The 13,423-nt window shown below is 59.6% G+C and overlaps 1 protein-coding gene and 1 long non-coding RNA gene across 2 annotated transcripts; both read right to left on the bottom strand.

The window, feature by feature from the left end:
- Positions 1–648: 648 nt before the first annotated feature.
- OAZ2 (ornithine decarboxylase antizyme 2) lies at positions 649–13,051 on the bottom strand. The gene is given in 6 exon segments (XM_064157145.1): positions 649–1,431; positions 3,615–3,700; positions 6,411–6,586; positions 9,770–9,850; positions 9,852–9,927; positions 12,926–13,051. Coding segments are annotated over 6 exon segments (573 nt in total). The 5' UTR covers positions 12,946–13,051; the 3' UTR covers positions 649–1,297.
- Positions 6,899–9,760, bottom strand: LOC135182750 (uncharacterized). The gene is made up of 2 exons (XR_010305308.1): positions 9,094–9,760; positions 6,899–8,883 (listed from the first exon to the last, which is right to left on the bottom strand). It is a non-coding gene; the product is annotated as an uncharacterized LOC135182750 (long non-coding RNA).
- Positions 13,052–13,423: the final 372 nt, after the last annotated feature.

The raw sequence follows: 13,423 nt of genomic DNA, 5'->3' as shown, positions 1-13,423 counted from the left end.
GCTGAGGGGCTGATGTGCCACAGGGCAGAGCTTGGCTCCTCCAGCTTCCCAGCGCAGCTGGCCCGGGCAGGAGGCAGCACTGGCAGAGATCAGAAGCACCTTCGGGAGTTTCCAGAGGATCCTTCTCAAGACACTGACCTGAGACCTCTACAGTTGGCCACAGCTGCCTGAGCCAGGGCAGGGGAGCTCTTGGTGCTTGGCAGAGCAGCAGGCTCAGACGTGCAGAGCTCAGGAGATCCTCCTCACTCCTGGCTCCCATCAAGAGAACCTCGCACTTTGCCAGTCAGTGCTACCAGCAAGGAAGGAGCAAAGTGCTGCCCACCCCATGAGGGATGTGCCAGTAGAGGAGCACCATGGGGTAGCAGCAGGGCCCAGCTGGCTCAGGAGCATCGCTTTGGACAGGTGAGGAGGAAGAGCAGAGGTGGTGGCCACAGGCCTGCTCCGCACCGGTCCCTGTGTGGAGCTGTGAGCAAGTTTCAGCTCTTTGGCCCATCACAACCATGGGCAGGCAAGGAAATTGCCCCCCCCCCGGAGCAGGGGTATTGCTCCCAGCGCTCTTTTGAGCCTTAGGCAGCAGCAGAGCAGCACAGGAGGCACAGCGCGGGGGAGCTCTGGTCCTCAGAAGGAAGCAGCCCCAGCTGGGTGGAGTTCATCTCGAATGCCCCTTTATTGAACGCTGTGATAGTGCAGTGGTAACATTGAACAGAGTTAAGACTGCTTAAAACAGAAGCTGGAAGAGCAAAAAGTTTAAAAATGACCAAAACAAATCCAAAAGAGGGAAAAAAAAACCACAAAACCAACCCCAGTCAGACCAGAGAGCTTCGGGCAGCACACGGCCAGGCCCTGCGGGTCGAGGGTAGTGTTAAAGGTTGAGTCTCCTCTGCCTGCCCAGCCCCCAGACCATGCCTCCTGCCAGGCTCTTGGGTGCCAGAGCAGGAGGGGGTCTGACAGAGGAGTGTGCTGGGCCAGGGGAAAAGGTCCAGCACAGCTTCAGAGGAGGCCAGGAGCTGCTGCTGTGCCCGCCAGCCTTGGGCTCCGGGCACCCCCCAGGCTGACACGCCCCAGAGGCTGCACTGCAGCAGCTCCTAGGCCAGTCCAGCCACATCCTCCAGGTACTGGTTGGTGATGACAGGTGTGGACAGGCAGCTCCAGAGGCAGGATGCTGGGCGAGAGCCAGCTCCGAGGACACACAACGAGCAAGGCAGGGCCAGGCCAGCAGCAGCTCCTCGGGGAAGGAGCTGGAGCCCTCTTCTCCCCTTAGCAGCGCTTTTGGGTCACTGGGGGTCCCCTGCTGCAGCTATTCTTCATCAGAGGAAGAGTTCTGCTCCAGGGGGTACACCATGAACATCACATCTGGCCGTGAGGGCACAGAGGGGTGGCCCGGCCGCACGATTTCAAAGCCCAGGAAGCTGAATGTCTTCAGGAGTGGAGCTGGCAAAGAGAAGAGCAGTTAGCAGCAGGCAGAACCTGCTGGAGCTGCCTCACCAGACCCCCTCTGCCAGGGCACAGACACAGCTCTGGTGTCACAGCCCTGCCCCGGCGCAGGCTTCAGCTCTTCACCACAAAACATGAGAGGTTGGAAGGGACCTCCAGAGATCATCCAGTCCTACCCCTGCTAGGGCAAGGGGCACCCAGGGCAAGGCACACAGGCTCCACAACCTCTCTGGGCAGCATATTCCAGGCCTCCAGCACCCTCACAGTCAAGAAGTCTCATGTTCAGGTGGAACCTCCTGGGCTCCAGCTTGCACTCATTGCTCCTTGTGCTGTCACTGGGCACCAGCACACAGAGCCTGGCACCTTCCTCCTGACCCCCAGCCCTCAGATATTTACAGCCACTGCTCAGGTTCCTCGCAGCCTTCTCCTCTCCACACTACCCAGCCCCAGGTCCTGCAGTCACCACAGAGGTTTGTCCATGCTGAGAGCAGCAGTAGTGGCTCTCACCCTCCTGCACTGAGGCTGTCCCAGGCTGTAGGTGGCCACACCTCATCACCTGCCTGTGCTTACTGTCCCAGCAGCCTCTGGAGGGGGTCAGGTACCAGTGGGCAGAAATCCTACCCTAGGGCTGGGCAGACATTTGCCCTCCACGAGGACCTGGAGCCCAGTGGGAACCAGGAGACAGCTCAGCACAGCCCAGTGCTGTCCCCGGGGAAGTCACCATGGGGTAGGCACAGAAATTCCCAGTGGGGTCAGTCCAGAAGCATCCATCCCAACCCTATCTCAGCCACACCAGCCTGGATCCAGCATCATGTTCCCTGTGACCCACAGCAGGTGCCCTGGTGTAGCATCTACCCCCTTGGGCACCCTCTGAAGAGCAGCCTTAAGCCACTGAGGTCAAGCAGAGTTGCTCCTGGACAGAGAGAAGCTGAGAGGCCTGAAGCTGCTGAGCCTGGGGAAGAGCTTAGAGGGAATCTGAACAATGCTCAGCAAGAGATACAGACCTATGGAGGCCAAGAGCATGGAGCCAGGCTCTGCTCAGTGGTGCCCAGGGACAGGACAAGGGGCAGTGGGCACGAACTGGAAGCCAGGAGGCTCCATCTGAACAGGAGGAGAAACTGCTTTGGTGTGAGGGTGAGCAGGCTGCCCAGAGGCCGTGGAGTCTCCTGCTCTGGAGAGATCCCAACCCATGTGGACATTGTGCTCCTGGAAAAGCTGCTGTGGGTGCTCTGCTGGAGCAGGAGGGTTGGACTGATGACCTCTGGAGGTCTCTTCCAACCCCCCACGCTGGGGTTCTGTGCATGCCCACTGACAGTGACCCAGGATCTGGAGCACTCCAGAACTCCTCCAAAGAAGCCAGGCCCAAAAGCCTCATGTTTTGAAAAGCAGAGCCCAGTGCCAGCTGGGTCCTGTAAGCAGCCACTGCAGAGGTCACCTCCATGGCCCAGGGTGGTGGTGACATAAGAGCCACCACTTAATCTGCACGTTGCTCTTGGCATGGTGGCACAGGATGGCATCTTCCTGGGCTCAGCACAGCTTAGCTGGGAGCTCTGCGCTGCGGAGCAGGCAAGGAAGCAGCAGAGCTCAGCTCTGAATCACTCCTGCCAGGGTAATTCCATGGCTGCCAGCCTGTGCCTGCTGAGGTTGAAAATGACACAGCCAAAGCTTGGGACCTCACCCACCAGTCTCCCACACAGCTATTTTTGGGTCCTAATGCAGCCCCCTAAGCCCTCAGCATCTCCAGCCAGGGCTGGGATTACCTCTAAGTCTAGGAAGGGCAAAAGTGCAGGGAGGTCTATAATGGGCAGGGGAACATCAGGGTAACGAGCTCCAAGTGTCCACTCTCCCTAGAGTGGCTTCTGCTTGGTTTCTCCTCCTAAATCAGAGTGGCTCAGGCTGGAAGGGACCTCAGAGCTCATCCCCTCCAAGCCCCTGCCATGCCCAGAGACACTTCTCAATTAGACTCAGCTGCTAAGGGCCTCATCAAACCTGTGCCAGTCTCTCACCACCCTCACACTGCAGAACTTCTTCCTCAGCTCCAGTCCAACCCTGCTCTGCCTCAGCTCCAAACCACTGTCCCTTGGCCTGTCTCCAGACACAGAGCCCTGCCTTGGGGCTAGCAGAGTTTGGTGCCTGCTGTAGAGCCAGGAGCAAAGCTGGCAGCAGGGCTGAGCTCTCACCTCTGTCTTCTCTGCTCTTTCTGAAGCAAATAAAGACAAAGCTGACTTTCATTTTCTCCTCAGCAAACTCCAGCAGTGCTGATAACCTGCCAAGGAGGAAGAAGACAAAAGAACATCAGCTGCAGAAGTCCTGTCCTGAGGAAGCCTCTGAGCATTATCAAGGGCTGAGATGTTTCCAGCCCCCTCACAGTGAACAATGCAGTTCCAACAATAGGCTTCCTGCTGCCGAGCCAGCCCTGCAGGACCCACAGCTCACACCAGGCCACCCAGCAAGTGCCTGTTCTCAGCACCCACCAGCACCCATCCCCATCAGCCCAGGGGGCTGCACTGAAGTCTTTGTATGCAGGAAGCTGAACACTGCACCCAGTCAGGTCCTGCACCCACGAGTGCCGCAGGCTTGGGGCAGAGTGGAAACTGTCTGGTGGAAAAGGACCTGGAGCTGCTGGTCAGGGCTGGCTGGAGATGAGCCAGCAGTGCCCAGGTGGGCAAGAAGGGCACCAGTGTTCTGGCCTGGATCAGCAGTGGTGTGGGCAGCAGGAGCAGGGCAGGGATTGAGTCTCTCTGCTTGACACTGCTGAGGCCACAGCTTGAGTGTTGGGCTCAGTTCTAGACTCTCACTCCCAGAAGGACACTGAGGGCTGGAGCATGGCCAGAGAAAGGCACAAAGCTGGGGCAGGGTCTGGAGAGCAGGGCTGGGAAGGAACAGCTGAGAGCTGGGGGGATTGGTGTGGAGAAGAGGAGGCTGAGGGCAGAGCTCATTGCTCTCTACAGCTCCCTGAGAGGAGGCTGCAGTGAGCTGGTGTTGGGCTCTGCTGCCAGGAAACAGGACAAGAGGAAATGGCCTCACAAGCTGCCAGAAGATATTTAGGTTGGACATAAGGAATAATTTCTGCACAGAAGGGTGGATGAGCCCTAGCCCAGGCTGCCCAGGGCAGTGGTGGAGTCTCCATCTGGAGGGGTTTCACAGCTGTGGAGCTGAGGGCAATGGCTTAGTAGTGCCCTGGCAGTGCTGGGTTGGACTCCATGATCTTAAAGGTCTCTTCCAAGCAAAACGATTCTCTGAGTCAGGCAACATCCCAGCTGCCAGCAACATCAAGGCTGGGATCTGTGAGCTCTGCTCCTTGGAAGGGACCAAAGACCAGAAGCAGCAAAGTGCCCAGGCCAGGCAGAGCCAACCCCGTGGAGCAGCATGGGCACAGGCAGAGCTGCTTCCTGCACAGGTCTGCTCCATCCACACCTCCTGCCTGTCAGCTCAAGCATTCTTGCCCACTCCTGCTGGAAGCAGAGCAGCTCTAACCCCTCTGTGGGCCTGGGGACGGGCAGGGCAGAGCCAGCACCGTGCCAGCCTTGTACCCATTTGTGAGGCGAGCTGCTGGAGCAGCGCTGGGCAGGGGCTGGCCAAACGGCAGCCTGGAAGGCAGCGAGGGAGAGGCAACCTGCCAGGGTTTTGTTAATATGGTAATGAAGTGCTTTAATTACAGCCTCTCCTAGGCTGCTTTACCTGGCTAAAAATAACCCGAGAGGGCTGTGCCTGAAGCTGTGAGGCTGGGGTGTGCCAGGGCCCCACGGGAGAGCCCACGTCTGGGCAGCCGAAGGAAGGGTTCACGGTAGTGGTTGTACAAGTGCTGATCTGCAGGGAGAGGCGAGGGCACGACTGCAAGGACTGGCACTCCCTGGAAGTGCCCAGCGAGGGGAGTCTTCCCTTCATTAGCTTGTGGCATTTCCAGCTGAGACTGAGGAGGACTCGGAGCATTGGGCAGAGGCAGGCAGCAAAGCCTCATCCAGGCTGCGCTGCTCCCTGCCAGGGGAGAGCTCTGGCAAAGCACTTGTAAGGAAATAGCTGCTCTGGAAGCTGCCTTTACACAAACTTCCCAGAGCAGAGCTGTCTGGACAAAACACCACCATGCCCTGCCAACAGAGAGGCTGGCAGAGGCTGGTGCCTGTGTGGCAGCACTCCAAGGGCACAGATCCATCTCCTGAGGAGAAGGAGAGCATCAGGAGTATGGAGGGCCGTGGGGTTTTTTAATCCCCCGCTAAGAGAGAGGAAAATGCTGCCAAAATAAGCTGGCCAGTGGAAAAAAGTAAATCTGAGAAAGGCTTGGAGGAGTTCCACAGCAAAGCAGGCGAAGAACCACGCTGCTGGCTCTGGGGCTCACACCACAGCCACCCTCGGACTCAGCGGCAGGGGAGCAAAACAGATTTGGAGGACTAACAGGAGGAGAGCTCAGAGACTGGAAGGGAACTCAAAAGTCAGCCAGTGCCAACCTCCTGCCACGGGCAGGGACACCTCCCACCAGCCCAGGTGGCACTCACAGAATGAGCTGGGTTGGAAGGGACCTTGAAGATCCAAACCTTGGAACTAGCTGATCCTTAAGGTCCCTTCAGGCCTGGAACCAGATGATCTTCAATCTTCCACCAGCCCAGGTTGCTCAAGGCTTCATCCAACCTGGCCTACAACACCTCCACAGCCTCCCCAGGCAGCCTGTGCCAATCTCTCCTCACCCTCACTGCCAACAATTTCTTCCTCCTCTCCACTCTCAGTCTCCCCTCTCCCAGCTCAAAGCCATTGTCTCTTGGCCTGGCACTGCCAGCCCTTATCCAAAGTCCCTCCCCAGCTCTCCTGCAGCCACTTCAGCTACTGCAAGGCTGCTCTGAGCTCTCCCTGCAGCCTTCTCTTCTCCAGGCTGAACTGTTCTCTGAAACCAAGGTCCTATGGCCACACTTTAGACACAAGGGCAGGAGCAGGACTGCCCCTCACAGAGCCGTGCCAGCACAGCCCTGCCACCCTCAGCTTACCCTTCCTTGCTTCCATCAGCTAACAATCCATCAGGGATTTCCACGAAGAGGCTCTGGTTCGAGAGCACTGCATCCCAGGAGGAGGTCTTCACCTCGGTGACCTTGTAGTGGAAGTGGACAAGGTGAGGCTTCCCGTCCTGCCCTGGCACATCCTGCTTAACAGTGATCTTCTCGTCCTGCGGGGAGGGAGCACAGCGTCAGGCAGGCTCTGCCCCGCAGCCAGCCCTGCCCCGCGGGCGGCTCTGCCGGCAGCTCTTCCGCTGGCTCACAGGCCAAGAGCAAGAGATGATGGTTAAAAGACGACGCAGAGCCAGGGGGTTCTCCATGGGAGCCCTCCTGGCAGAGGACCCAGCCAGCGGCCATCACCAAAGCCCAGCTCTGCAGAGCTGTTGAGCTGGCTGGGACCCACAGCTTCTCACCTTGCCTTCAGCCTAACCGCAGGCAGCAGAGAGCAAAAAGGCAATTCCCAGCCAGCAGAGAGCGAACACAGAGCAAAGGGCTTTAGAGTTCTGCCGAGAGGAGGTCTGACATTCCCCCTCCCCTCCAGCTGGCTCAGGAACACACCAGTGACAATCGCCCAGAGGGGTTTTCTGCTCCTGTTCTCTTCAGGACGCTGGAGCTTTGCACCTTTACAGGACACGAAGCGCCTGGGGAGCGAGAGTCCACTTGCCCCTGCAGCTCCCAGCTCCGGAGCTCACGGGTTGGAGCAGCAGGCTGCAAGTGCTGCCGCAGCCTGATCCCTTCTGCTCCTCCCCCACGCCTCGACACAGTCATTTTGGCTCAGGGATGACCACAAACTGCCTTCCCAGATTTCACAACCGACTGATTTGCCTCCAAAGTCTACATCAGAGAGAATCCCCAAGCAGCCAGAAGCTCTCCAGAGCTGGAGGCTGGGAGCAGATCTTTTCCAGAGACCACAAATACCCATGGCCCTCTCCAGCACTGCCCAAACGCGAATGCCAGGCATGCAGAGAGCCTCAGCTTCAGCCCAGTGGTTCCTAGAAAACAGTTCTGTGGTTCAAGCTCCCTTCCTTCTCCTGACAACGCTGGCAGGCAGTTGGCTTCCACACTTGACTGCAAAGAGCCCCAGCACGAGGAAGAGCTTCATCAGGCCCCAGAGTCAGCGCTGGCAGCCACTGTGGATGCTGAACTGCTCCCACCTGCCGGGCTCCAGGCTCATGCACCCCCACCCCTCACACTGACATCTGCACAGCCTGGATGAGCAGAAGGAAACCAGATCTCAGAAGCCATGGCTGCTGTCCTCTCCAGCCACAGCAGGGCCTGGGGAAGCTGGCAGGCCACAGCAGCAACAGGTGGGGCAGAGGCTGGTCTGCTCCACGCGGTGGGTGACCATCCAGCCTCCGGGCCCCTTGTTTGGAGAGGGAGATTCACCGAGCAGCTCACCACGAGCTGAGCTGCTGACAACGAAGCAAGGGAAGGAAAAACTTCATCACTGTGGAGGTGCTGGAGGCCTGGAGCAGGCTGCACAGGGAAGTTGTGGAGTCTTCTCTGGAGACTTTCAGAACCCTGCCAGACATGTTCCTGTGTGACCTGCCCCTGCTCTGGGGCTTGATCATCTCTGAAGGTGTATTCCAACCTCTACCATTCTGTGACTGGGTGACACTGCCACAGAAAGACAGCAGCTCGCCAGGCCAGGGTCCATAAACGCTTCGTCTTCAACCACAACCCACACAGGCAGCAGGGAAAGCGCACTCCATCTGGGATCTGCAGTGAAGGAGCACTTGAAGGATGAGCAGGAGAGACATCAGCAGCCAAGGCTGCCCAGGCAGAGGCCGAGGTGGGGCTCTCCTCAGGGCGGTCTGGTTTCAGCAGCCTTCCAACCCTCTTCCTTGTAGGTGCTTTGTAAGCACCGCTGAGTGGTGCCGCAGAAACATCGCCCACAGCCTTCCCAGGCTCCTCCAGGCTGTGCCCCAGGACTCGACTTCCCATCACCGCCTGCCTTCAGAGAGACCCCCCCTGGCTGGGCTGCGGTGACGAAGGAGAGGCCAGCAGGTATGCGAGTGCTGGTGCCAAAGGGGCGCTGCCCGGCGCGGGGAAGCGGAGCAGAGCTGCTGCTGGTGCCCAGCCCACGAAGCTGCCCTGCACACCAAGGTTACACTCCAGCAGAATAAATATCCTGGAGGAAATCAGTTTATTCACTGAGTCTGGAAGAGGTTCTCGTGGCTGTGTCTGCAGCTCATGGACTGGAAGAGGAGACTTTGACAGCTGTGACCCACGAGGGCGTGGATCCCCCAAGGGGAATTAAAAGTCTAACACCTCTGAGAAGGTTTCTCTCCACAGGGCCAAGTTTGCAAGCCCAGCATAAATGTAGGACACCTTCATTTGACAGCACTTCACTGCCTGCTCCTGTGGCAGAGATGCCCAGAAGGGTGCCACATGCCACAGGTGGCATAGCACACAGCTGCCCAAGTGCCAGCTACTCTGCGGTCTCCTCCCTCCAAAGAAAAAGCTCCTGTAGAACAAAGAGGGCCAAAACCTCAGAGCTGTAGGGATCTACCTGCTCCTAAGCAGGGGCAAAGCCCTCCCCGACCTTGCCTCCCACTGCACTGTTCTGGGAGCTGTGCCAGGCTGTGGTACAAGCCCTGGGCACCTTGCAGGGCTTTGAGGTCAGGAGTTACTCTGTAAACCAGCTCAGGCAGCTCCCAGGCCCCCACAGCTTTACCTTCCAAGCCAAGGCACAGGAAGAAGCTTATTAAGCAGGCTCTGCTCTTCACCTCTCTGCTGCCCACTTCCTCTTCTGGCAAGATTTGGAAGGAGTCAGCTGGTGGTCTGGACACGCTGCAGCAGCTGAAGTGGCCCCTGGGGACTGACCTGCTGCACACCTTTGTGAAAAGGGCTCCTGTGTCTCCACAAAGAGGTGGGGAAGGGTCTGAGAACAGGGTTGGGGAGGAGCAGCTGAGGGACTCAGGAATGTTCAGCCTGGAGAAGAGGAGGCTGAGGGCAGATCTCATTGCTCTCTACAGCTCCCTGAGAGGAGGCTGGAGCAAGCTGGGGGTTGGGCTCCACTCCTAAGGAACAAGTGACAGGACCAGAGGAGATGGCCTCAGGTTGCACCAAGGGAGGTTTAGGTTGGACATAAGAAGCTTCTTCACTGAAAGGGTTTCCAAACACTGGCACAGAGCATTCAGGGAGGTGGTTACATTCCCAACCCTGGAGGTGTTTCCAAGAGGCAGAGCTGTGGTGCTGAGGGCCAGGGCTCAGCACCAGCCTTGGTACAGTTAGAGAATGGTTGGATTTGATGATCTGAAAGGGCTTTTGCAACCAGCACAATTCCACAAGTGCAGAAGGCACCAAGGATAGTTGCAACACAGGTACAGGATGTAATTGAGACTTCTCACCTTGTATATCAGAGCTGAAAGAGAAGGATCCCTGCTACCCCCTCGCCCACCGGGGATCTTCGACAGTGGGTGAGGGGCATCAGGAGCACCACAGAGGCCCTGGAACAATGTGCCTGCAGCACTGCAGCTGGGGACAGTTACTCAAAGGTAAAATACTACTGCAAGAGAAAAAAAAAAGAGAGAGCACCAGGTCAGGTTAGCAGGGATCACATTTCAGATGCTACAGTCCCTCGGAACCCCACACCGCTCCCAGCCCTGCTGCCCCCCAGCACGTCAGAGGCAGCTCCCAGGACACCCCTGCCCAGGTGGTGTTTTGTTATCAGTGGGGGAGGGCCTCTACAGCCAAGAACCCAGAGAGCGCTGAGCAACCTTCTGCTAATAAGAGAGGCCTGGAGGGGCGCCAGGAGCAGATGGCTGGGAAGGCAGGACCAAGGGAGCACACGTTTGCCACAGACAAACAGCTACAAATAGATCCACAGCACCCAGCAGGGGCAGGCTTCGGTTTCATATTCTCCAGAGGAAGAGGAAGGAAGGGGCTGGCCCGGCAGGGCTTTTGGAGGCTCTCCACAACGGCCAGGTTGGCACTCTCACGTGCAAATGAACCACCCCACCTGTGCCCCTCACCCCCGCGCCCACAGTGACCACTTCACCTAGTTTCCGAGTCTCTTTGGATGTCCTGCATGTGCCCTTTCAGGGTGGCTTTGGGCACAGGCTTTAATATCTGCCCCAGCTTTTAGGGAGCTCATGAAAGCAAATTATTTTACTTCTAGAGCATTGCTTCCTTTGTGAGCACCACAAAAGCTCTTTGCTGAGGCTTTGCTGAGGCAGGGCACGGCAGTGGTAGTCCCTCTAACAAAGCAAGGCAGCAAAACCAGTCGGTCCCAGTGCTCCCATTATGAAACAAGCCAGCGCAGAGCTATGTAAACACCACACCGAAGAGGGCTCCAGCGGGCACAGCGAGCGAGGAACAAGACCACAATGGACAGGCTCTGTGGCTGCGCTGGCAGCTTACTGTCTGTCCTGATACTTGGCACTTGAGCTGCTTCCAGGGCAGTGTTTTTCCACTCCAATCCCTCTCCACGAGGGAGACAGGCTCGGGAGCCACCTGAACCAGAAAGCATATCAGACTGGAAACGGACTGCTGAAACCGGGCACGTCTGGATGCCAAAACCCTACAGCGGGCACATCTGAACGCCAAACAACAACCCCCAGCCGCAGCTGGGACACGGGCAGGGCCCGCACGGCCCTCGGCTTCCCGCCGAGCCCCGAAACAGCCTCTCTACGCCCAGCACAAACACTGCTCTTCGTTCCCTTCCTCCTCCTGCAGGCTGGATAGAGCCACCCTGCAGCATTCCCACGGCCTACGGCAGGCACCGCTGCCGAAGCGCACCAGGAGCAGCTGCAGCGAAGGTGCCTCAGGGCAGAGGCCTCCGGGCAGCGGCGCTTTGCCTTCGCGCAGCCCCTGCCGCCGGCGCCGGGGCCGTCAATGGGCCAGTGCGTACGCAGCAGTAGTGGATGTGCAGCGGCATGACAAAGCACTTTGCTGTGCCGCTCCCCACCCCCAGAAAGCTGCTGGCAACTTTGTTATTGCCTTCCCTCCTCCCTCACCACCCCCTCGCCCAGCCAACAATGTACTATTGATAGCTCCGGCCAACTTGCGGCCAAGGCGTCAAGAAGCTGGATAATGAAGTGTAGTTGTGGCGGGGGAAGACCCAAACCCAGAACTAAAACAAAAGGAATGAAAGGAGCGAGGCCGCAGTTCCCATGCGCAGCAGTTCAAGGCACTTCCCAGTTTTGCTTCCTCCGGCACACGCAGAAGTCACAACAGGAGAGCCTGCAGCACACAGCCCTGCCCGCCGCGCTGGCACCCTGCCCGCCGCGCTGGCACCCTGCCCGCCGCGCTGGCACCCTGCCCGCCGCGCTGGCACCCTGCCCCGGCGGACCTGCAGCCCACCGCAACGCCGGGGGAGGCAGGAGCACCTGTAGCGGTGGTGGGCTACAGGAATCGAAAGCTTTCGCTGCCTCCAGAGGCCTGTTAGTACCCTGCGGAGAAGCTCGGGTGAAGTCTGAGCCCTTGGCGCTTCTGCCCGGGAGCTGCCCGCTGCTCCCCACGGCCTCTCTACAGGTCACAAGTGAGGACCCTGCTCCCTCCCAGCCTCTTTTGAGAAGCTGTTTTCCAGCGGCTCCGTTCGCACAGAGATGGATTTAGACTACCAAAGGCCTTTTCCCTGAAGAAGCCCCCAAGCCAAAGCCTCACTGCACGAGTCCTGCCTGCAAGGAGCTGGCGCAGGCACAGGTTTGCAGCCAGAAGGTACAATTTCACCTCACTGAGCTCCCTGAAATGCCAAAGGCACGCCCCGGGCCTGGGCAGCACAAAGGACAACCTGGCCACTTCTGGAGCCCATCAGGGCTCCTCAACAGCCCTGGCACCCGAAGCCCCGCGCCAGCGCCGCTAGCAGTCCAGCAACCCGGCACGTAGGGGGACGAGAGCTGCACATCTTCCTGGCCTTCAGGCTCTTCTTTGCGCTGTGCGCTCGCAGCGGGCTGAAGGATCCAGGCAGCTCCCCTGGCGTTACAGAAACGAGGCGGGGTTGGCTTCTCGGGTTGTTGGCCCTTCTGGAACAGGGCGCTGGGGATGCAGCTGCGCTTAGCTCAGATCAACAGGACGCTCTGCTGTCAGCCATTGCAAGACACACAGCAAGCGACCCGACGCGAGCAGTAACCTGTGGCCAGCCCTCTGCTGAGCACAGGGCCCAAGGCGTCTGCCTTAGAGAGTCCTGATAGACACGGCGAGAGACGGGCTCGGGAAACGGCAGCCGGGGCGCTCCGGACAAGGCAGCGGGCCGGGACACCCGCAGAGAGGGGCACCCGGCCGCTAGACCCGCGCCTTTCCCGAGGGATGCGGGGCCTGCGGGAACGGTGCCCGCCACCCCTCCTAGCACTCGCAGTCTCCTCCCACCTCCGGGGCTCTACCGCCCCCCGGGGGTCTCCGGACACAGAAAAAGGACGTGACGGGGGTTTTAACCTGGGAAAGGAGCAGAGCCGCGACCTCCCCCATCTCCCCGCCCCGCTTCCTCGGGGCCGATCGTCCCCCAAGCCCGGCCGCCGCTCCGAGGGGGGAGGAAGAGGGGTGCGGAGGTGTGCACCGCGCAGCACCTGTCCTGGGTGTTTATCATCCTGCGCTCCGCTCCGGCTCCCGTGCCCGTGCCCGCTCCCGTCTCGGCTCCGCCGCCGCCGCCTCCCTCGCTCGCCGCCGCGCGCCGACTGACCCCGCGCGCCCGCGCCGCCGACCCCGCCCCTGCCGGCCCCGCGCCCCGCCGCGAGGAACGGCCCCGCCCACACAAAGGCGCGCGCCGGGCCCCGCCTACCGCCCGCGCAGGCGCGCGGGGCTTCTGCCCCGCCCCTCGCCCAAGGTCTCCTCCTCTGCCGGGGCGGGGACTGCTGGGGGCTGCTGGGGGACCCGCGGGGGCTGCCGGCGGTGCTGTCGAGAAGCTCTTGAGGGCTCATTGCTGGGCTGGTGAGGGACAGCCGAGACCGAGTCGAGTGGCCGCTGTGCGTGGGAGCAGTGAGCCCCTCATAGCGCTGCTGTCCCCCCAGGCACAGCGCGCTGAGATCACACAGAACCAGAGAACTGCCTCGGTGGGAAGGGACCTG

This window comes from Pogoniulus pusillus, chromosome 17 (genome assembly GCF_015220805.1).
Source record: "Pogoniulus pusillus isolate bPogPus1 chromosome 17, bPogPus1.pri, whole genome shotgun sequence".
In the NCBI taxonomy this organism is placed as follows: domain Eukaryota; kingdom Metazoa; phylum Chordata; class Aves; order Piciformes; family Lybiidae; genus Pogoniulus; species Pogoniulus pusillus.
Note: the sequence above shows the minus strand (reverse complement) of the source record. Positions and strands in the feature narration are given on the sequence as shown.